Source organism: Staurois parvus, unplaced genomic scaffold (genome assembly GCF_062004578.1).
Source record: "Staurois parvus isolate SC_StPar_1 unplaced genomic scaffold, SC_StPar_1.0 ptg000081l, whole genome shotgun sequence".
NCBI lineage: Eukaryota > Metazoa > Chordata > Amphibia > Anura > Ranidae > Staurois > Staurois parvus.
The window spans coordinates 8,381,393-8,404,166 of record NW_028317877.1 but is presented as its reverse complement, the minus strand read 5'-3'; the positions used below and the strand labels follow the sequence as shown (position 1 = coordinate 8,404,166).

The 22,774-nt window shown below is 45.2% G+C and overlaps 1 protein-coding gene across 1 annotated transcript in view; it reads right to left on the bottom strand.

Annotated features, from left to right (window-relative positions):
* Positions 1–204: 204 nt before the first annotated feature.
* The window catches only part of LOC149468678 (uncharacterized), a 38,387-nt gene continuing 15,817 nt past the window's right edge, over positions 205–22,774 (bottom strand). Inside the window, exons 2-12 of the mRNA XM_089669821.1 lie at positions 8,516–8,705; positions 8,281–8,403; positions 6,152–6,178; positions 5,995–6,054; positions 5,748–5,891; positions 5,598–5,654; positions 5,408–5,503; positions 5,239–5,310; positions 2,223–2,357; positions 1,314–1,388; positions 205–377 (exon numbers count right to left, since the gene is read on the bottom strand). Of these exons, the coding sequence (XP_089525947.1) occupies positions 247–377; positions 1,314–1,388; positions 2,223–2,357; positions 5,239–5,310; positions 5,408–5,503; positions 5,598–5,654; positions 5,748–5,891; positions 5,995–6,054; positions 6,152–6,178; positions 8,281–8,403; positions 8,516–8,705 (1,110 nt within the window). The 3' untranslated portion in view covers positions 205–246. The remainder of the gene's footprint in view (positions 378–1,313; positions 1,389–2,222; positions 2,358–5,238; positions 5,311–5,407; positions 5,504–5,597; positions 5,655–5,747; positions 5,892–5,994; positions 6,055–6,151; positions 6,179–8,280; positions 8,404–8,515; positions 8,706–22,774) is intronic.

Below are 22,774 nucleotides of genomic sequence, written 5' to 3'. Positions count from 1 at the left end.
ATTGAAGAAGCTGGTTTACCTCTTTGAAACATGCAATTCTAAAGCTGGACTTGCCAGACTTTGTTCAAGGTAAGCAAGATTGGCCACTGCAGCTGGAGCTAGCCGTGTACTGCAATGCTTTAGGGACATGCAGATCAGCTCCAACTGCAATGAAAATGATTGCCTACCTGCAAAGGCTAAAGAAGGCCACAGCACAGTCCACTGTCAAATATAAATAACATTTATTCATAAAAACATTTAAAAACATTAAAACTGACGAAAATAGGCCACAATGTCTGGCTGGTTCTCGGCTGGCCCCACCTCCAATGCCTGCTCCAGCGTCCCAATGCGCTCACACACCCAGCCCATGAGGCTTCTTATGGCTGGGTGGTTGAACACTGTAGAAAAAGTCAGAATAAATGCATTTGCTGCAATTAAAAAAGGAGACACTTGCTTCCACACAAACAACAGCATGCAATACTTGTCTAACTTTGTCAATTATCCTGAAAGCACTCTATGCTGTTTTCAACTTATCATTGGAACACAGAGCTTACATCTCTTGCCTGGGAGGATTTCATGGGCCAGGGAGGGAGTTTGGAATCCTTAGGCCTAGATTAGAGTGTTTGCTCACTGACTACAAATATATCTGTGGGCAACAGCAAAAAGGGCAATCTCATCAGTAAGGGCAACAGATGACTTTGCCACACCTATCTCCTCCACAGAGTTCCCAAAGACATCTATCCTAGATTTCTATTAGCTGCAGAGAGGGGAGGGGTGGGGCCCTACACACATGCACCTCAGCCAGAGCACAGAGCTGAGCAAATTCTGTGAGCCTATTGGAGCCTAGTGGCCCAACTCCCTCCACACAGGTCCAGAGATTCCTAAAGAGCTGGCAGTGTGATTAACCAGGTGTGTCCTTGAAGGGAGGCAGTCCTTCTCCCAGGAAGCTGGATGTGTCAGCTGCATCTATTAGGAGTGATTCTTTAAGATAGTGGAGAGACCAGAGTGGAACAAACACTAGTTACTTGGGAAGCAGGTTTTGGATCACTGGAGTGTCAGGTTAGTGCTTGACTATTGTGTCATATTCTTTGTTTATTGCCCTTTCTTAATTAGAAAAACACTTTAATGTATGCCTATGTAGAACAACTCAGCTGTCAGGTCTAAGTGTGAATATTAAGCCCCTATCTGCCTGATGTGTTGTTTAGTGTGAATGTTTTATTTCTTTGTGGGGGGCATCCTATACACAGGACGAGGCCAAACAGTTTAGACAAGGGGGAGCTGAAGCCTTCTACATACGTTACATGTGCATATGTGTAAACAGTTCAGAAACTGACCTTCTGGGATGTCAGCCTCTGCATCCAGTGGGGGCTGTAGCTCCCCCATAGCAGGTGGGGCATTGGGAAGTACAACTACATGAAGAGTAACAAAAAAAAGACACAAGAAAAAGTTGCGAGTCCTGACATTTGACAAACACATGGATGTTAAACAGTCACATAGTACAGGCCCCAGGTAGTAAGCCCTAGCCCTACCCAACATAGCAAAGTCCTCTTTCGGTTTGGGTTACTAAACTAGATGGCCAGAAGAGCTTAAGGCCAAATTCATTTGGCCACTTGTTGGCACCTACACTCCAGCAAGCTGCTCATATCCTACAATGCTAACATACTCTTTGGCTGTCCATTGACGATGTTTCAGATCACCTTAGGACGTAACCCAAAGGTCTCCCTTGCCAGTGGTGTGGTGCCAGCATTCCAATGTTGGAGAGGCTTGCTCTTGACAAGAGGAATTGGCTCACACACATCAGCTTAGCTACACTTACACTACAGTAATAGTGGAAACACTCATTGGTCAGCCCTTGCAGCCATTCTCACTTTCCTTTCTGGGGTCTACAATAGAGTGACTTACATCATCCCAAAGCAAAGGTCACAGGTCGGCAGCAGACCTGAAGCTTCACAGGAAGACGTCACAAGGTCTAAGTCTTTGACAGTCTAGCTGTAAAAGGGCTTAGTCCATACAATATTCTCCTCCCCTATGCCAAAACACAAATGCCCCCTCAAGTGTTAACACATGCACACTGCAAGGTGGCATTTGTAGCTTGGAGCAGATTGGGAATCACTAGAAAAAATAAGTCTGGTGCCAGGCTTACCACCCTTTACCCAACACATCTCATGTGACACCCCCACACATAGACACTGTGTAAAAGCAAATATTGTAAAGTTGATCACATTCACACAAATGGGACATACCTGGGTCCTGGGGCTCAGGGGAACTGGAGGGGAGTTGGCCCTCCTCCAACGACTCCACCTCTTCCTCCTCCTCCTCCATCCATTGCCTCCTGTGGGCTCTGAAGTGCAGCCACTCCCTTTCTGAGTGCAAGGTGACTTGAAAAAAACACAAGCAAAAGAGCTCCACATGTCAGTATAATTCGAGGCTTTGTAAACTTAAGAGTTTACTACAAACACACACACTGTTAAAACCAAGCCTTACATTCTCTCAGACTTGAAGTACAAGGTGCAGACTAACTCCAGCTAAGTTTCGATAGTGTATGACCCTAGGGAGCCATGGATGTCCAAGAAAGTCGAACGTGAAATTCTGGCTCATGATTGTACAAATAGAAGAGGGTGCACTCATGAAAATGTACAAAGTCCAATCTTTATGTCGGATATTGTAAGGGGTTGTGGTGTTAACAGCCACTGTGCCCTTAGCTGCAACCTTTTCAAAGGTTGACACAAGGGAAAGGCCTTAACCCTTGGATATTCAAAGACACACAACTCAGAACACTTCCCAAACACTAATAGCCGAGAAGCTCCTCAGAGATAGGCTCTCCCACCCCTCTGCTAGTGGATTTTGGGGGCACATATCCTGTGTTGGATGGTCATTGTAAATTTGGTCAAAAGGCCAAAGTTTCTTGGCTTCATGCATTCGCAGCATGAAAGCCCCACTGCTTGGCATCCTCCTCAGGCTCTAAAAATACTGACCTGCTGCCAATTATCATCCCATGCTGTGCTAGAGAGCAGAACTTGGTCTCCGAAAGGTATGGATGTGTACAGGCCTACACATATTGAGCTAATAACTGCCTGGCCACTACACTAGAATCCACATTGGAAGCTGTATTCTCAAAACTGCTTGACCATGTGTGATAAGAAAGCAAGCAATATTACTTAAAGTCTTACTATACCCACAACAGTCCAAGCAGTGTAAATATGCAGTAAATCATCCTTGTTATACTCGCTGTGTAAACTAAGGGGTTAATACTCTGTCTTGTGTAAGAAGGCTGTTTGATCCTGTCTTCTCTGCCCCTCCTCTTGTTGAAATGACCAACTGATACAGACTGAATCCGTAATCACATGCACATGCTCAGTTTGCTGTGCATTGCTATACTTTTTGGGTGTTTGTTTGGGGAGGGTGCATGTGATCAGCACAGGGCCAATCAGCACTGTTCACATAGAGGGCCAGAAGATTCACACCATCCTAGAGCAGACAGACAAATACTCAAAGTTTAACAGAGCTCTGCTGAAGTCACAAGACTGCTCTAACTGCTGATGATAAAAGGCATTTAGCTTTTTTTATGGCCTTAAATACTTGCACTGCCATGTTCTGTTTTATTGCGGGAGACCAGACAGAGTGAATTCTGGGTACAGGGAGAGCAGATATAGTCAATGCAGGGTCTGCGTAGACCAGATAGAGTGAATGCAGGCTTCGGGGTTTAGTTACACTCTAAGCCTGACATACATAGATTAAAAGGGAAATCCAGCCCAAGATTTTTGGACTGTACCTCTCCTGTGGATTACAGAAGTGTAGTTCATTTGGCACTCCTGCGACACATTTTCAGGGGACAGCTGCATTCTATTCACTGAAGTCACACAGCATGGCCAGACTGGATCAAGATCCTGACTTTCAAGTCATGATATACTGCAGACTCCGGAGCAGCAACTGGATCAGCCTAGCCACGAATAACAAAGAGTTTAGCCTGCCAGTGCCTCCCCCTCCACAGCACAGTAAGTGCTGGGGGGTTGAGCTGACAGCAAACATGTGATTGCAGATGGCACAGTGTGCCTGAACTCCCAGAAACCCCCACCCCCTCCTGGTGCCTGTGTCCCCTCACCCACCCCCTTCTCATCCTGTAGCAGCCTTTGAAGTTGGGCTGCACAGGATGAGAGGTGTCACCTCTCCCCCCCGCTGCTTGTCACTTCCTCCCATCCTGCAAAGCCCCATGGGAGGAAGGTGACCCCCTGTAGCGGGAGTCACACCTCTCCTGGCCATACAGCCAGGAGAGGGATAGCCTCCCACCAGTGGGTTCCGGAGCAGGGCTGCCGTCCTGTCGCTGCGCGCCCCCCCGGCGGCTCTAGCACGGGTGCGAGGCTTCCCGCACCTGCACCCGCTGGAGACAAAGAGAGCAAGGCCCGTGTCAAGAGGGTGTGCCTCATTGCCTCATTGCCTGGGCAACACAGCGCTGGGCTGGACGTTGCCAGGACAACAGGGAGCCGACGCAGGATTCTCCAGTGTGTTTTGTCTGCTGCGAAGCTGCTGGGAGGTCTGCGCTGAGGCGAGACCCCCGCAGCCACTCTGCATAATACTCTAGGGATACCAGGATTATTAGCCGCTGAACACTCTGCTAATACTCGGGGCTCAGGAGGAGTACCCGCTGCTACACTGCCTAATACTGTGAGGCCACGTGTTGCAGTGTGCTGTAGAAGTGGACCCTCTCCTGTGTGCTAAGTGTCACCCCCTGTTGTAGGCCGCTGTGAGCCAGGAAAACCCCTGCCGAAACTGTGAGTGTTTCTGCCCCTGTTTTCCCCCCTGTATGGAAGGGCTGTGAACTCTCCCTCCTTTCCCTTCCCTGCCTGGATTACAATTTAACAGAGACTCTAAGTTTGCCCTTCTTGGGGCCAAATTACAATATTTTGAGGAGCCATCCCTGCTCTTCCCCTGCCACGAGAACTTGGACGCTAACTTCATACCCAAATTGAGTGACTGTCCTAATTCAAGAAAGCATTGTGTGATTATCATCTGCTCTGTGTGTTTGGTCCTGCCTACGCTCCATCACAGCGGAGTTACCACCCTTACAACCTAGGGGGGACAGATGAAGTATTGGACCAATGCTTCAACCACCTAGGTAAGTTGCAGTAGTGGAAACAAAAATAAGGCAGACTTAGATAAGAAACTACAGTCTGGCCAATATTAAGCAGTCAAATTAGCCTACAGCTATGGTCAGCATGATTGTACAGAAGGTAAATCACCAAACACATTGAAGGTACTTACAGTGGACCTGAGGGGGTGACCACTCCTCCCTCTGCTCTTCCTCCAGCTCACCCTCTTCCAATATGGCTGGAGCTACACAAACAACAAGAAAGAACAAAACCAACACATTGCAAACATCAAATTGACATAATGCACACAGAGAACAGGCAAGCACATCCAAGGCACTTACAGTGAGCTGGAGGTGAGGGGGCCTCCTGCTGTGGACTAAATTCTGGAGGTGGCTGGTGGGCCTCCTCCTCCTCCTCCGGAGAAAACCTTGCTTGAACTACACAAACAAGAAAGGACAACAATAACCCCTTTGAGAGAGCCAAGGACAACAAGGAACACAGAGAACAGACAAGCACATTCAATGAACTCACAGTGTGCCTCAGAAGAGGGATCCCCCTCCTCTCCCTCTTCTGACATGGCTGGTGGTGCTACATAAACAACAAGATAGAACAGAACACATTGCAGACATCAAAGTTACATGATGCACAGACAGAATAGGCAAGCACATCCAAGACACTTACAGTGAACTGGAGGTGAGGGAGTCTCCGGCAGCACAGGCGACCGCGGAGACAGGGGTGGTGGTGGTGATGGTGGTGGTGGTGATGGTGGTGGTGGTGGTGCCACCGCCGCCTCCTCCTCCTCCACTGTGGGCAACCTTGCTGGTACTACACAAACAAGAAAGAAGAAGAAGAACAACAACAACCCCTTTGAGAGAGCCAAGGACAACAAGGAACACAGAGAACAGACAAGCACATTCAATGCACTTACAGTGAGCCTGAGAGGATGTGCCCTCCTCCTCCTCATCCCCCTCTTCCAACATAGCTGGTGCTACATAAACAACAAGATAGAACACAACAAACACATTGCACACATCAAAGTTACATAATGCACACAGAGAACAGCCAATCACATTCAAGGCACTTACATTGGCCCTCCTCTTCACTGTCTTGTTCTACAAAAAGAATAACACAGAATTGTAACATTACTAACCGAAAAACATGGCAGAAGTTTAGTCATTTCTCACAAACCTGTGTGCCAAAGCTAAGGCCACAGGGCTGAATGACAACTGTCCATTTCCTGGTGTCAGGCCACACATACAGGCACAATTGTGTTCGTGTCCCTAATTTGTTGTGTTTTGACTTTGGATGTACATCCACTGGGGCAGACTGCATCATTTTCCACAACTTTGTCCACCGCACTACAGCAGATAGCAAGTCATGGTAGGAGGATGATTTGTTAATCTTGTTGATCATGCATTTGCTATGCAATGACATGATCACAATGTCAATTTAGATATTAGGAACTCTTGGATGTCCTAATAGGATTGGACCACACTTATCACATGGTATTTGGACCAATCACAGCACCCTGGTCAATATGATTGGCTGTAGACCATATATACCAGATCACCAAAAAGGCCACATGGCAGTAATGTAAGCAAGTCAAGACAATGTTAAACATTTCCGTTAGAATGATTCCCAATGTAAGGACAAGCCAAGATTCTGAAATTCCCCCATCCCCAAAATGAACCAGAAATCCCCCCAGATGTCCCCTCTCTATAATACTGTATTTATGTGTTAATGTGTTAATAATAACGTACTATGCATTGTAGAATATTTCTCATGTTCTGTCATTTTATGGGGCCTCACCAAATGAGATTGGCTGTACACCATGGAGTTGCATTTTAGTCCAAAATATTCCATAATTTGTATACTCTGCAACTTTCAAACAGCATACATAACATACAAATATTGTAATTTAATGGGTCAAAAGAAGTCCAATTCTGTCAAATGGATAAACAAAATGTTATGACTGCGATTTTGATGGGATATGTTTGTGAACATCTAAGCCATAATATTTTTAGGCATAAATCCTGTATCACAAACAAACAGCCATTGGGGATCAAATGACACCAAACACAGCTCTATTAGTGATTAACAAAAGGTTCTTGTCACAGTCCCCCTCCAGCCTGCTGTCCCTTCCTCCCCCCTTGCTCTCCTTTCATCATCCCCCCTCTCTTCCCCTTGCAGATTCCTAGGGTCCTGCACAAGCCTACATCAAAAGCTGTTCAGGAGGGGAGGAAACACCCACTGTGGTGCGGGTAGCACCTCTCCTCAGCAAAGTTGCCAAGGAGTCAGCTACCCCGCTTGGCCCGAATGGCACAGGCCGCCGGGGTGTCCCTGCATGCCCCCCGGTGGGCACAGCGCAGCCACGAGGCTTCCCACACTCTGCGGCCGCCAGAGACAAAGGCCATGCTCCCTGAGCGCGGCCCCAGTGAGCGGGGCGTGCCTTGTTGCCCTGGCGACCTGACGCTGGGCCGGCCATTGCCAGGACAACCGGGAAGCGTCCTGCTCTGGCTTAAGAAGACCGGAGCAGGACCCAGTCCACTGTTGGTCCCTGGTATGTCGCCATGAGCAGCTGTTGGGAAGTCTGAGCTGAGGCCAGACCTCCCCACCTCCAAGAACCCGCTGAGTACTCTGCTGATACCTGGGGGGCTAGAGGTGCTTGCTATCCGCTGTGTGCAAGGGTACTCCTGCCTGCTACCTGCTGTGTGCCCGAGGATACTCCTGCCTAAACCGTGAATGCCCCAATCCTCCTGTCTGAACTACCCCCCTGGATCCCCCGATTTTCCCTGCCTGTACTGTCCCGTGGAACTCGCATACATTTTTTGCCTGGATTGCCCCATTGAACCTCCCTATTACTTTTGCAGGAGCTGCCTGCTTGGATTAATATATGCTTGGGCCATCGCTACACAAATTGCCCTATCATGGGCTGAATTACAATTGTTTGGAGCTACTCCCCTCTCCTCCCCCATTTTGGGTGCCCGGATGCTAAATTCCTACCCTGATTGAGTGCTTTCCATATAACAATAACGCTTGGTGTGTTTAGCATCCTCCGTGTGTTCTGTCCTGCCTACGCTTCCGTCACAGTTATCATGTCATTTACAAGCAATGTGTGTGGCATTAATGTACAATTGACAGTCAGTGGAGATCAGTGTGGAGATGGCAACAATGGCAAAGTCATGAGGTCCAAGCTTCTAGAGCTTGTGCTTACCTTCCACAATGCGGAGTCTCCGCAGGGGATGCCCCGCCTGTGGTTGGAAGAAGTGGACGGTGGCTGTCCTCCTGTGAGGTTTTTTTGCCAAGCAGACCACCGCCTGGCGCCCATCAGCTGTGGCTAGAACAAGTCAACAAAGACAACATTATTGCCAAACAAATTCAGAATGAATGTAGCAAAACATTTTTCACAATACAAAACTGAAAGTAGACTTTTTAATAACTTGACTTACCAGAGATTCGGCGGGCAACCTTTTTCAAAAACTGCGGGTTGCGCCGCTTCACATCGCTCCAACTGTGCTGGATTTGCAGCACAGTGGAGCGGTGGTGGAATCTCTGCCACAGCCGATGCTTGATCTGGCGCACGATGGTCTGCTTGGCAAAATTCGAACAGCCACCGTCATACTTGCGTAACAGCAAAACCTGTGGGTGACAAGAAAAGGTCAAGAATTTAAATGTGAGAGGTTTGTGTAATCAAACATACCAAATATCAGACACAAAGCAGGGGATAATTGTCCCAAAAGGCAAGCTAAAACATGAACTATATCTACATGTGTGTGTGTATACACATACATACGTACATACAGTATAATTGTATTGTATTGTCATTTTCAATGCATTCTCACCTGAGCAATGCATAATTGTTGGTAGAATTGCATAATTGTTGGCAGAATTGCACAATTGTTGCAGCACTTCTAAAGTGTGCTCAAATGGTCTTTGAATACGCATTGTGCTCTTGTGTGCCATTCATTGTTAATGGCACCCCAAGTGTTGTTAGCAAACATGCATTTTGCTGCACATTTTGGCATTTAACAAATATGCTAGGCACGCACCTAAATGATAATTGAAAGAAAACACAACACTCCATGGGCACAAAAGGGCAATTTACGCTTGTTTGGACATTAGAATTCTCATTGTGGTGTATTTTGTAATCCACTTTGTTGGTGCTTTTTGGTCATTAGATATGTTTTGTAAAAGGTTGTTTGAAATTTGGATGTGCATGTTTGTCTTGTTTGAGCCTGTATTTTGGATTATTTTGTAACAGCATTTTTGTGTGTGTTCTGGCCACACATGCAAAATGCATGTCATTTTGGCTGGGACATTATTTGGTTAATTTTCACCACAAAGTTGAATGCAGATGTGCAGTTTGCCAAAGTATACGTACAAAACAACACCAAAAATTGATTCAAAAATACACTTTCCACAAATGCAAACACACATGCTTTGACCCCAAAAACACCTGTTAAAATCACCTGGGGCCATGTGTGCACTCAAGTGCCTAAGGCAACACAGGTTGTGTTGTAGCCGTCTCTGCATTGGGTTTTGCGCTGTTTTTTGTTTCTTATGTATTTTTTGTGCCTTACTGTTTTCATTTTTGTTGCTATTCAGATCTAAAACGGCAAAACGAAGACAACATGACATACGTTCTTGTCTGCAGTGTTTCCATTTAAGTATTTTGACAAAAACATGACACTTTTGGATTTCCAAAAAGGCTCTGACCTTTTCCCAAAAAACAAGCCATGTGAAAAAGCACATGTGTAAACATATCCCATAGGAAATCATCTTAAAGCGGAGCTCCATCCAAAAGGGGAAGTTCCGCTTTAAGGACTGCTCCCCCATTCCCCCTTAAGGATTGGCACCCTTGGGTAGCGGGTCCCCAAATTTGACAGATACACGCTCCTACTTCCAGTACAATCGCCTAGATGTTTAGAAACGGAAGGTATCCTCCCTCCTTGTAGTCTTTGGGAACATTTGACATGTGACCATTCATGAAGTGCAACTCTACTCGCACATGCACAGTGGGTAGCCGGCTGTGAAGCCGCAAGCTGTCACAGCTGGGTTCCCACAGTGAAGATGCCGTCCTCCTGGAACCCAGGACAGCCGGTGAAAGGAGCTGCGGGGGACACACCACAGGACCGAGGGAAAGGTGAGCGTCTGCTTTTTAAAAGTCAGCAGCTACCGTTTTTGTAGCTGATGACTGTTATTTTTTGATAGGTGGAGTGTAAATCCGCTTTAAATGTCCTGTACAGCATTTCTGACAAACGCGGCTTAAGATATGGTGTGGCCCTAGGGTCAATGTGTGTTTAGAAAACTTCCAAAATGCACATACAAAAACACTCCATCCAAATGCATGTTCCATTTCTATAGCATGTTAAACAGAAGAATAACGCACTTACATAATGTTAACATGCGCAAGTAAAAGTAGACAAAATCCACATCCTTTTATTCTGGCTTCACATACATGCATTGTGGTCTAACACCGCACTCCTGGGAAAATCACATGCAATTTGTGTGCGTTGCAATTAGAGACAAACATTTTGCACACCTCAAATTGCACCGCATCCGGGCCAAAAATGTGCAGGACCCTTTTTCAGGGTATGCACATGGGTGTGAATAGGCATGCCATCCAATTTGGCAAATCGCAATACGCTTTGTGTACCAATTTTGGTGTGTTGGTAACTTCACCTAGAAAGCCGCAGCAGGTGGCATGAAGGGGTTGCGGTTGTGATGCGGTGCAGCGCTTGCACAGAAAACACTGCAAATTTCACATCGGATCTGTGTGACACCAGAATGTGCCAATATGTGGCTTGACAAAGCACAGTGGTCAGTGCAGATTATTTTCAATCCATGTTTTTTTACACTTTTCATTCACTGGTTTAACTCAGGTGATCGTTAATCCCAATTATCTCCAGAGATCACATGCAGCCCCTCAACCATCTACACAGATCTCTGGAAATCTATACAGATCTCCTTGAAAAAATGTCTCCTCTCTTCTTCGGAAAACAATTGTCCTCCACCTCATAAACAGGGGGACAGAGAAGACTTCTCCTTGTAACTAAAATCAGATTAATTACACTGTTCAACAGGTAAAAAGTTTTGGGCATAAAATTAGCTAATCTTACATAATTTTGGGGTGCTGAAAACGAAAATGACCCTAAAAAATGTTGATTGGCTCTAGTTTTCATGATATATTCACCCATCTAATGACGGAAGCCATTCAAAATTATGATGCAACTTCAGCTGCATATTGCGCAATTGATACTGGTGACCAATAGAAAATTGCATGTATACTGAGATGATGCAATATTAGCCTTTAATTGCATCACTTCACTGCATAAAAGCTGCAGTATCTGTAGCTGATTGTAGTTCGACAGCGTCTTTACATTTCGTTTTATGCTTATATAGGCTACTCAGTAATGCCTCGACCTTGTGTGAATAAAGCAGATCATTTCTGCTATATCTGCGGTGAAATAACTTTTATCTCACAAAAAAGGAGGATAACAGGAATGATTAAGAAAGCCTACAACTTGTATTTTAGCTGCAAGATAGGAGACCAGGACAAGAGCTGGGCACCACATATATGCTGCAATTCTTGTGGGACGGCACTGGAGCAATGGTTGAATGGAAAAAAGGCATCTATGCCTTTCGCTGTGCCAATGATTTGGAGAGAGCCAACAGATCATGTTAGTAATTGTTACTTTTGTATGGTGCCTCCAATTGTAAAAGGGCTAAATAAGAAGAAAAAGTTATCTGTGCACTATCCAAATATTCCATCGGCAATACGTCCAGTTCCTCATGGAGAGGGGCTACCAATTCCTAAAGCACCAGAATCCTTCGTGGTTGAGTCAAGTGAGGAAGAACCTGAAGCGTGTAGTCACGTGCAGTTGTAAGAGATAGCCCTTTCCTCGAATACAAGAGAAAAGCCAAGAGAAGCAAAACTGACACAAACTGAAGACAAAACTAGTGAGAATCCTAAGTATTAAAATGATTCAACTTAGCTTATGGCTATAATTTTTCTTGGTAATCCTATGCAATATATTATGCCATTTAGGCTTTGTTATGTAGTCAATATCACTTGCTTTATATTTGTGGAAAGACATCTATATAATTATTGTGCATTATGTAGTCATTACGCCTATAGTAGAAAACTTTCCGTTTACAGAAAAACTAGAGCCAATTGACAAATTTCATTGTTATATTTGAACTCAGAATGTGAAATTCATTAAGAAATGGATCCTTTTGTTTCCAAAACTGGCAAAAAATAAAAATTTGTTGAACAGTGTTATCTGTGCTTAATAAACATACACCAATACTGCAAATGCATTGTACTGTCCAAGGCATTGCATCTAACGCATTGCACACTAGAAATGTCAAATGCGTTAGTGTGTACAGTGCATGCGTGTAAAATGCTTTAGTCACACTGCAGTGTACAACGCATTGCACACTGTAATACACTGTACAATGTGATACCGTGTACACCCACACATTGTAGACTGTGATGCACTGTACTCTGTCATGCAGAATCCAGCAACGCATTGCACACTGTAATACCGTGTACACCCACACATTGTAGACTGTGATGCACTGTACTCTGTCATGCAGGATAGAGCAACGCATTGCACACTGTAATACCGTGTACACCCACACATTGTAGACTGTGATGCACTGTACTCTGTCATGCAGGATAGAGCAACGCATTGCACACTGTAATACCGTGTACACCCACACATTGTAGACTGTGATGCACTGTACTCTGTCATGCAGGATAGAGCAACGCATTGCACACTGTAATACCGTGTACACCCACACATTGTAGACCGTGATGCACTGTACTCTGTCATGCAGGATAGAGCAACGCATTGCACACTGTAATACCGTGTACACCCACACATTGTAGACCGTGATGCACTGTACTCTGTCATGCAGGATAGAGCAACGCATTGCACACTGTGATACCGTGTACACCCACACATTGTAGACTGTGATGCACTGTACTCTGTCATGCAGGATAGAGCAACGCATTGCACACTGTGATACCGTGTACACCCACACATTGTAGACTGTGATGCACTGTACTCTGTCATGCAGGATAGAGCAACGCATTGCACACTGTGATACCGTGTACACCCACACATTGTAGACTGTAATGCACTGTACTCTGTCATGCAGAATCCAGCAACGCATTGCACACTGTGATACCGTGTACACCCACACATTGTAGACTGTAATGCACTGTACTCTGTCATGCAGAATCCAGCAACGCATTGCACACTGTGATACCGTGTACACCCACACATTGTAGACTGTGATGCACTGTACTCTGTCATGCAGGATAGAGCAACGCATTGCACACTGTAATACCGTGTACACCCACACATTGTAGACTGTGATGCACTGTACTCTGTCATGCAGGATAGAGCAACGCATTGCACACTGTAATACCGTGTACACCCACACATTGTAGACTGTGATGCACTGTACTCTGTCATGCAGGATAGAGCAACGCATTGCACACTGTAATACCGTGTACACCCACACATTGTAGACCGTGATGCACTGTACTCTGTCATGCAGGATAGAGCAACGCATTGCACACTGTAATACCGTGTACACCCACACATTGTAGACCGTGATGCACTGTACTCTGTCATGCAGGATAGAGTAACGCATTGCACACTGTAATACCGTGTACACCCACACATTGTAGACCGTGATGCACTGTACTCTGTCATGCAGGATAGAGCAACGCATTGCACACTGTAATACCGTGTACACCCACACATTGTAGACCGTGATGCACTGTACTCTGTCATGCAGGATAGAGCAACGCATTGCACACTGTAATACCGTGTACACCCACACATTGTAGACCGTGATGCACTGTACTCTGTCATGCAGGATAGAGCAACGCATTGCACACTGTAATACCGTGTACACCCACACATTGTAGACCGTGATGCACTGTACTCTGTCATGCAGGATAGAGCAACGCATTGCACACTGTAATACCGTGTACACCCACACATTGTAGACCGTGATGCACTGTACTCTGTCATGCAGGATAGAGCAACGCATTGCACACTGTAATACCGTGTACACCCACACATTGTAGACTGTGATGCACTGTACTCTGTCATGCAGGATAGAGCAACGCATTGCACACTGTAATACCGTGTACACCCACACATTGTAGACCGTGATGCACTGTACTCTGTCATGCAGGATAGAGCAACGCATTGCACACTGTAATACCGTGTACACCCACACATTGTAGACCGTGATGCACTGTACTCTGTCATGCAGGATAGAGCAACGCATTGCACACTGTGATACCGTGTACACCCACACATTGTAGACTGTAATGCACTGTACACTGTCATGCAGAATCCAGCAACGCATTGCACACTGTGATACGCTGTCCACTGTCATGCAGAATCCAGCAAAGCATTGCACACTGTAATACCATGTACACCAACACATTGTAGAATGTAATGCATTATACGCAGTATACATGTCCAGATATTCAAAGATTAGCCATGAAGGCCTAACTGGTTACCTATTGGGCGACCGCAGATAGCCGAATAACGCTACACTGCATCCAGGCAGCTCTGGGAGGGTGTCATATGACATCCTGGCAGAACGCACTCTCCGTGATTGCTGTGTCCTAAGGACACAGCTGATCACGTGATGTGGTAAAGGCCAATCACAACGGCGTTTTACCATGTGATCAACCACGTCCAATGACACGCTGATCACCGGGAAATGCATTTGCCAGGTCTTGGCTGCACTTTCCTCATGCTCTCAGAATGTTTGGAAAGTACTGCCAAGAACCAGCAGTTATCAGAGCAGGGGTCAGCACCGATGATCAGTGCCACCCAACAGTTCCGTCCACCTGTGACCAGCAGTGCCACCCACCAGTGCTGCCTCATCAACACACATCAGTGTTGCTAAATTACCGGTTTACCAAATGTTATAATATAAACAGACTTTTATTCATTATGAGCTATTTTGTTGTTTATCGAGCAAAAAGTAAAACTCACAGCAGCAAGTCAATACCACCCAAAGAAAGCTCTATTTGTGTAAAAAAAATGATCTAAATTTAAGATGGGTACAATGTGGCATGACCGCACAATTGTCATTCAAAGGGTAACAGTGCAGAAAGATGAAAATTGGCCAGGACAGGAAGGGGGTATGAGTACCCCGTAGGCAAGTGGTTAATATCATTGACCCATCAATACCCAGGAGCTAATGTACAGATAAGTAGCATGTGCACCAAGTGAGATTCTGCTAGGCCCCACCCCCAAAATTGCAATTACCTGTCCCTCACATGTTATTAACATATTTGCAATGGCCATACTTACTTTACATATAAGGATCATCTCCTCAGTTGAGAACTGTGATCTTGCCATGTCCAAATGCCACTAGAGTTCTCAAAATATGTGACACAGGAAAACCACCAACCACTCCTCATCCACTGACACTCCCCACAACCACTTCCGGGTGCGCGCGCACGTGATGACGGACTTCTGGGAGGACAGCCGCTCGTGCGCCATGGGGTACACCTATGTGGCGTTTATTTGTATGCGATCGCGCAATTTTGTACCCTATTCGCGCATTTATATGATAGTTTTCGTGAATGTGTGTTACTTAGTGATTTGTTTACCTTGGCTAATATATATTGGTTTCCAAAGGCCAAAAATCAACACAGTGTGGACTATTTTATAACTGTAAATCGAATTGTAGAACAGCTGTAGCTGGCTGCACATTGAATGTGACATATTCATTGGTACATAATATTGTGGTGCAAACTGGTTATTTTTTTTGTTTTATTTTGTTTTTGAAAAAGCCAGTTAGCACCCACTTGCATATTCACCCTCTTATATAATCTACTCAAATGTAGCTTGTAAGTATACAAAGTAACTATTAAGGTTGGTCATATATTGAACATAAAATAAACACAAACAACAGTCCAACATTTATTAATCAAATATATCTTCATTTATTTGGTCAGCAGGAACAAGTAGGTATAGTCAATATCTTGGCGAGTCAAAAAGAATAGCATTGATGTGGCGAAAATGAAACACTCCTCCTCATAAGAGCTTACAATCTAAAGATACTTCTAATGAACTGTGTGTGCTCAGGTTATAGCAGGAAACAAAGGGGAAGATGAATCAAGTAACATTTTCATGTTCATAAGATTTACTTACACAATCACTTAGTATGAAGATCCATTCACAAAAAAAGTCTACACATCAAAATATAAAGGAAACAAAGCATGTGCAAAAAAACCCTCACACCTCTACAAATCCCCTCCCACCTCTACAAATCCCCTCCCACCTCTACAAATCACCTACACATACATTTGTCAGCAGGTTTGTCAGTAAAATGCATTGGAGTCTAAATAAGCAAGCAAAATTAAAACAAGAGCAGATTTTAAACAAAACGATTGACATGTGTGAGGCTTTCAATGCAAAGAGAAAAAACACAATCATTGTGCAATAACACACAAACACACTTTACAAGGCCAAAAATATGCAAACATTTCCAGCCCACTTCCAAACACAGCCTGAGTGGTGTCTGGGGCAATTCAGCACAAAATCTCTTCTTCCCCCAAACCACACCATGCAAGGACTTAGTCACAAACCACCCGGCCTAGTAACAGGCCAAATCACTCCCTACTGCACATCTTTATATAAGCTAGGGTGTATTTGGAGCGCGCCAAACAAGGCCCCACACCCAATGAAGCCACACCCACCACTGACCTTAAGTTGGTCGGTGAAAGTGTTTTCACCTGATGAATCCGCTTCCTACCTGCATTAACCCTTGGTATACAGGCCCCACAAATCAGAAAGAAATATACAGTGAAATGTATGTGTGCAGCATACCACAGAGCATAGAGCAGGGATGTGAAAGGGAACCCCAATTGGAACCTTTATTGCTACTATGGTCACAATTCCCTCCAGATTCTCGCATGAGTTAAGACAGTCACATGACCACATCTTGTATGCAATACTGAAAATGACAAATCGATTTGACTAGTATGGTGAATTTCCCATCAATTGGTAAAACACTCCAGAAATCAAACATCACCAAACATTACACTCTGGGCAAAGCGGATTTACAAATCATGCGACTTACAGTAATGTTAACCATTTCAATGCAATTTTCAAAGACATCTGACACAGATCTCTATGCAAATTGCCACTAAAGTAGAACATGTACTACTTAAGAAATCAGTGTTTGAAACGCACCCATATGGTCGCTCTAATACAGTGTTTTTCAACTCCAGTCCTCATGGACCCCCAACAGGTCATGTTTTCAGGATTTCCCTCAGATGAAACAGCTGTGGTAATTACTAAGGCAGTGAAACTGATCAAATCACCTGTGCAAAATAATGGAAATCCTGAAAACATGACCTGTTGGGGGTCCATGAGGACTGGAGTTGAGAAACACTGCTCTAATAGCAGACAATAGGGTGCGACTTTGCAGACGATTTACAACTTGCATGTTGTGCAAATCACATGCCAAGTCTCACTCAATGTGCACGCTATTGTAGCGTTCATATTGTTGTGGTTCAAACTTGGTCGGAGCCGCAAGTAATAATAGAGTAATGAATACACTACTTTTCATGCAATTTGCTGAGAGATCGGTGTCGGATGTCTTGCAAATTGCACTTGAAATCACCATGTACCCCGACTTTGAAATCATGCAACTTTTATGCAAGTCACATGATGTGACTGTGGTGTCAATAACACCACTTAGAAATCTGCTTTAATGTGACCGGGTAGCCCCCAGTAACATTGTTTGGGATTGCCATGCAATTGGCATGACAGGCGACTTGCAAATCGTAGACCAAGTCGCACCCTATTGGCCACTGTAGGCTCTGTTCACATCCAATTGGATTGTGAACTTGTGCAACTTCACTGTAAGTTGGGCAATTGCCGCATTGGATTAGATGTGACAGTGGTGTTGGCCCCCAGTAACATTGTGTGCAATTTGCCATACAAAGGGCAAGTTGCTGGCCATGCCAATCGCATGACAAGTCGCATCCAGGGTGTGCAATTTCAGGTGCGATTTGTGCATTGACATCGTGCCTGATATTGGATATAATGAATGTGAATGTGAGTGTATTAACATACGCCATTTGTTGCAGCGAGAGTTCAAAGGTATTTGAGAATTGTGGCCATTTATTAGCAATTTAACATCTAGACTCAAATAGAAATCGCAATGCTATACACAACTGAAAACACAACTAGTTAGCAATTCTCTAGAAAACACAGTAAAATTGGCAACTTAAAGAGTCATTTTCAATTGCATATAGTGTGAGCGAAGCAGGAAAATCAACAAAGGAAATAAATCTTTGAAGGCGTGCGGTACCTGCCTGCTGGGATAAGGGTCTGCTATGCATTTGGGGGAAAAATGCACGCCAGGATTTGTGACAAGTTTGATGTGTGGATTCACCAACCAAGTCTTTTCTCTCTCGCTCACTCTTCTTTGTCTCACTGGCTCGCTCTTCTCTCTCGCTCACTCTTCTGTATGTCTCTCTTTATCACTCTTCAGTATGTTTTTCTCGCTCACTCTTCTTCGTCTCACTGGCTCGCTCTTCTCTCTCTCTGTCAGCTCTTTGCTTGCCAAATCCTTCACAAAAGTGGGTGGAGTGTAAACCATCATTATCAAATCTATTAGTGATTCAGGCCCTTATCTTATACCATTGTATGACATTCACATAAGGTGCAGCTTTGAAGGTGTTTCAACAGACAAGGCCTCATTCTAATTCACATTTTAGGGATCATTTAGACAGAAAGCAAAGATGTTGCCAGAACATCTATTTGAAGACAGCCACACACGGAGATCATGCTACTTCCTTGCCGTGGTTGGGATTCAAACCGACAACCCTAGAGTTGTGAGGCAGTAGTGCTAACCACTAACCCACGGAGCTACATTGCTAATCCAGCCTGTATTTCTGTGCTGTGAATCAATCTTAGGTCCCTGGGCATGGTCAGTATAACTAGCCAGATATCTCCAATGTGACACAAATGTTGTGCTATGTTGCCAATTCAGATGTATGTTGGTTCTATGTATCCCAATACAAAGGATTGCAATACTAATACAGGCGTACCTCGGTTTACCAACGCCTCAGGGAACGTCATATTTGGGGTACAAATGCCAAACCATTTCAGTTCATTGTTCTGTTTACAAATGTTTGAATAATTTGGTATGGGCATGTGGCCTGGTATGGTTCAGGAGGGGGGGAGGCGCTTGCTCGTCGTCCCCCCTTTCCTGACCTGCTGGGCTGCATGCTCGGATAAGTAAGTGTTATGGATTTTGGGGGGTACCCCATGCTGTTTTTTATTTAATTTCAGCGTGGAGTTACCCCTTAACATCCAAACGAGACCCGAAGGGCTTAGTATGGATGGGAGGGGGGACCCCACGCCAGTTATTTAAAGAACTGTTTATAAATCACTGCAATACTTTGACATTCAACTGTCAGTGGGGAACTCCGCCGACAGCTGAAACATGAGCGCTGCATTGGTTTTCACTACTAAAACGCCGCATGAGTTGATAACATATCATGCGGGATTGTAGGAGCGACAGCCATGAGTTAATGTTTCAGCTGTCAGCGGGGTTCCCCACTGACAGCTGAATGTAAAATAATTCCCTTTATTGCAGAAATAATAACAAGAAAGCGTGGGGTCCCCCCTCCCATCCGTACCAAGCCCTTCGGATCTGGTATGGATATTGAGGGGGAACTCCACGCTGAAATTTAAAAAAAACAGCGTGGGTCCCCCTCAATATCCATACCAGACCCTTATCCGAGCATGCAGCCCGGCAGGTCAGGAAAGGAGGGGGACGAGCGAGCGCCCCCCCCCCCTCCTGAACCATACCAGGCCACATGCCCTCAACATGGGGGGGTGCTTTGGGGCAGGGGGGCTCCCCCCCCAAAGCACCTTGTCCCCATGTTGATGAGGACAAGGGCCTCTTCCCCACAACCCTGGCCGGTGGTTGTGGGGGTCTGCGGGCGGGGGGCTTATCAGAATCTGGAAGCCCCCTTTAACAAGGGGGCCCCCAGATCCCGGCCCCCCCCCCCTACGTGAAGGAGTCTGCGGTAGATGCTCCCGCAGACTCCTTCACAAAAAAAAAAGTGTGGTGTAAATAAAACACAGTACAGGGTCTTTGACAAGTCCTTTATTAAAACAATGTCCCCCGAAGTAGATCCAACGTCAATCACGGCGGCAGGGACCCGAAAAAAAAAAAGGTTCCGCTCCCGTCCGAGGCTTCCAGCCTTGTGAAGAAAAGGCTAGATGACAGTTCTTATATAGGTATGGGGCGGGGCCAGCCGGGGACTGCAAGCATGTGACATGGGGCGGGTCACTCGGATGATGTCCCCGGCTTCGGGGGACATTGTTTTAATAAAAGACTTGTCAAAGACCCTGTACTGTGTTTTTTTTACACCACACTTTTTTTTTTGTGAAGGAGTCTGCGGGAGCATCTACCGCAGACTCGTTCACGTAGGGGGGGGGCCGGGATCTGGGGGTTAAAGGGGGCTTCCAGATTCTGATAAGCCCCCCGCCCGCAGACCCCCACAACCACCGGCCAGGGTTGTGGGGAAGAGGCCCTTGTCCTCATCAACATGGGGACAAGGTGCTTTGGGGGGGGGAGCCCCCCTGCCTCAAAGCACCCCCCCATGTTGAGGGCATGTGGCCTGGTATGGTTCAGGAGGGGGGGGGCGCTCGCTCGTCCCCCCCCTTTCCTGACCTGCCGGGCTGCATGCTCGGATAAGGGTCTGGTATGGATATTGAGGGGGACCCACGCTGTTTTTTTTTTTAAATTTCAGCGTGGAGTTCCCCCTTAATATCCATACCAGACCTGAAGGGCTTGGTATGGATGAGAGGGGGGACCCACGCTGTTTTTTTTTTTTTTTTTTTTTATTGTGGACCTTTATTTTTACATTCAGCTGTCAAAATAAATATTATCTAGACCTTTGAAATAAGTAAAATCATTACAGAAATAATTATAAAGGATAAGAAACAAAAATAGAATCACTAGAACTAAGGAAATCTAGTTAGATTACATGAAGATATGCCGAGTGCTGTTTATTAAACACAATAGACGCGAGCGAGTGCCGGCTCTCAGAGGAATCCACAATCAGATTCACTATTAGTCAGTGGCTAAAAAGCAAACGCCCATGGCAGAGGACTAAAATGTGTTCTGCACATGCTCAGTTGTATCTGCCAAAGACACTGCACGGGCTTCTAGATTTTTACTGTGTCGATTTCCTTGAAAAAAACGATTTTTAACACATTTTTAATTTTTTTGGAAATAGCAGATATTGTTTAAAGTGAAGTCCTGATATTTGGCAAAGCAAATTTCTAAGTGAACATGTCTCTGCAGTGATTTTTCATGGTTTTAGACTTGCTTCTTAGCAAGTCTGTTTTGTGAGTCTGATTTCGGGCGTGTGTCCTTTTGTGAATTAGATTGGGCATCTGCTTATGGGCTCTGCTCAATAGTGAATTAGGTTGCAGGGTAAAAAATGACGGACGCCCATGAAAATTGGGCTTAAGCCCATAAATATGCGCCCACGCCCAATAGTGAATCAGGGCCTTTATGTCAGTTTTTGGACCTGTGCCCCTTAAAATGTTTACACCTTTCACAAACTGCTCGGGGGGTGTAAAAGGTGTCAACACGGCGTCAAAAAAGCCCAGAAATGGATGCAAAGAGGCATAAAACACCAAAAGTCATGGCAAAAAGGGTTTAAGGGCCACTTCCTGTTTTGGTCACGTCACGTTGACGACATCACTTCCACTTTCAGGATATTGCTGTTTCCTTGCCGGTTCCTTGTCTGTTTACAGCTTAAATCAAGTGATATTTCGTCACTCTCTTCATTCTTTGGTAAACAGAAGCTGCAATTGGTAAAAAGATGCAAAAAAAATCTTTGGCAGTTTTTCGGGGTGTGCCCCGTTGAACTTTTAAACCTTTTACCAACTGCTCAAAGTGGCAGAAGAGGTGTCAAGACAGGCGTAGGCATCTCAAAAATGGATGCGCCAAGGCTTAACACTCCAAAACATCAAGAAAAAATGTGTTTAAAGGCTACTTCCCGTTTTGGTCACGTCACATAGACGACATCACTTCTGTTTACAGAAGACTGCAGTTTCCCAGCCATTTTCTTTTGTATTTAAAGCTGAAATCAAGTGATTATTTATCCCTCTTGTCATTCCTTGGTAAAAAGAAACTGCAATAGGTAAAGAAGGTGCAAAGACATTTTATGTCAGTTTTTGGACCTGTGCCCCTTAAAATGTTTACACCTTTCACAAACTGCTCGGGGGGTGTAAAAGGTGTCAACACGGCGTCAAAAAAGCCCAGAAATGGATGCAAAGAGGCATAAAACACCAAAAGTCATGGCGAAAAGGGTTTAAGGGCCACTTCCTGTTTTGGTCACGTCACGTTGACGACATCACTTCCACTTTCAGGATATAGCTGTTTCCTTGCCGGTTCCTTGTCTGTTTACAGCTTAAATCAAGTGATATTTCGTCACTCTCTTCATTCCTTGGTAAACAGAAGCTGCAATTGGTAAAAAGATGCAAAAAAAATCTTTGGCAGTTTTTCGGGGTGTGCCCCGTTGAACTTTTAAACCTTTTACCAACTGCTCAAGGTGGCAGAAGAGGTGTCAAGACAGGCGTAGGCATCTCAAAAATGGATGCGCCAAGGCTTAA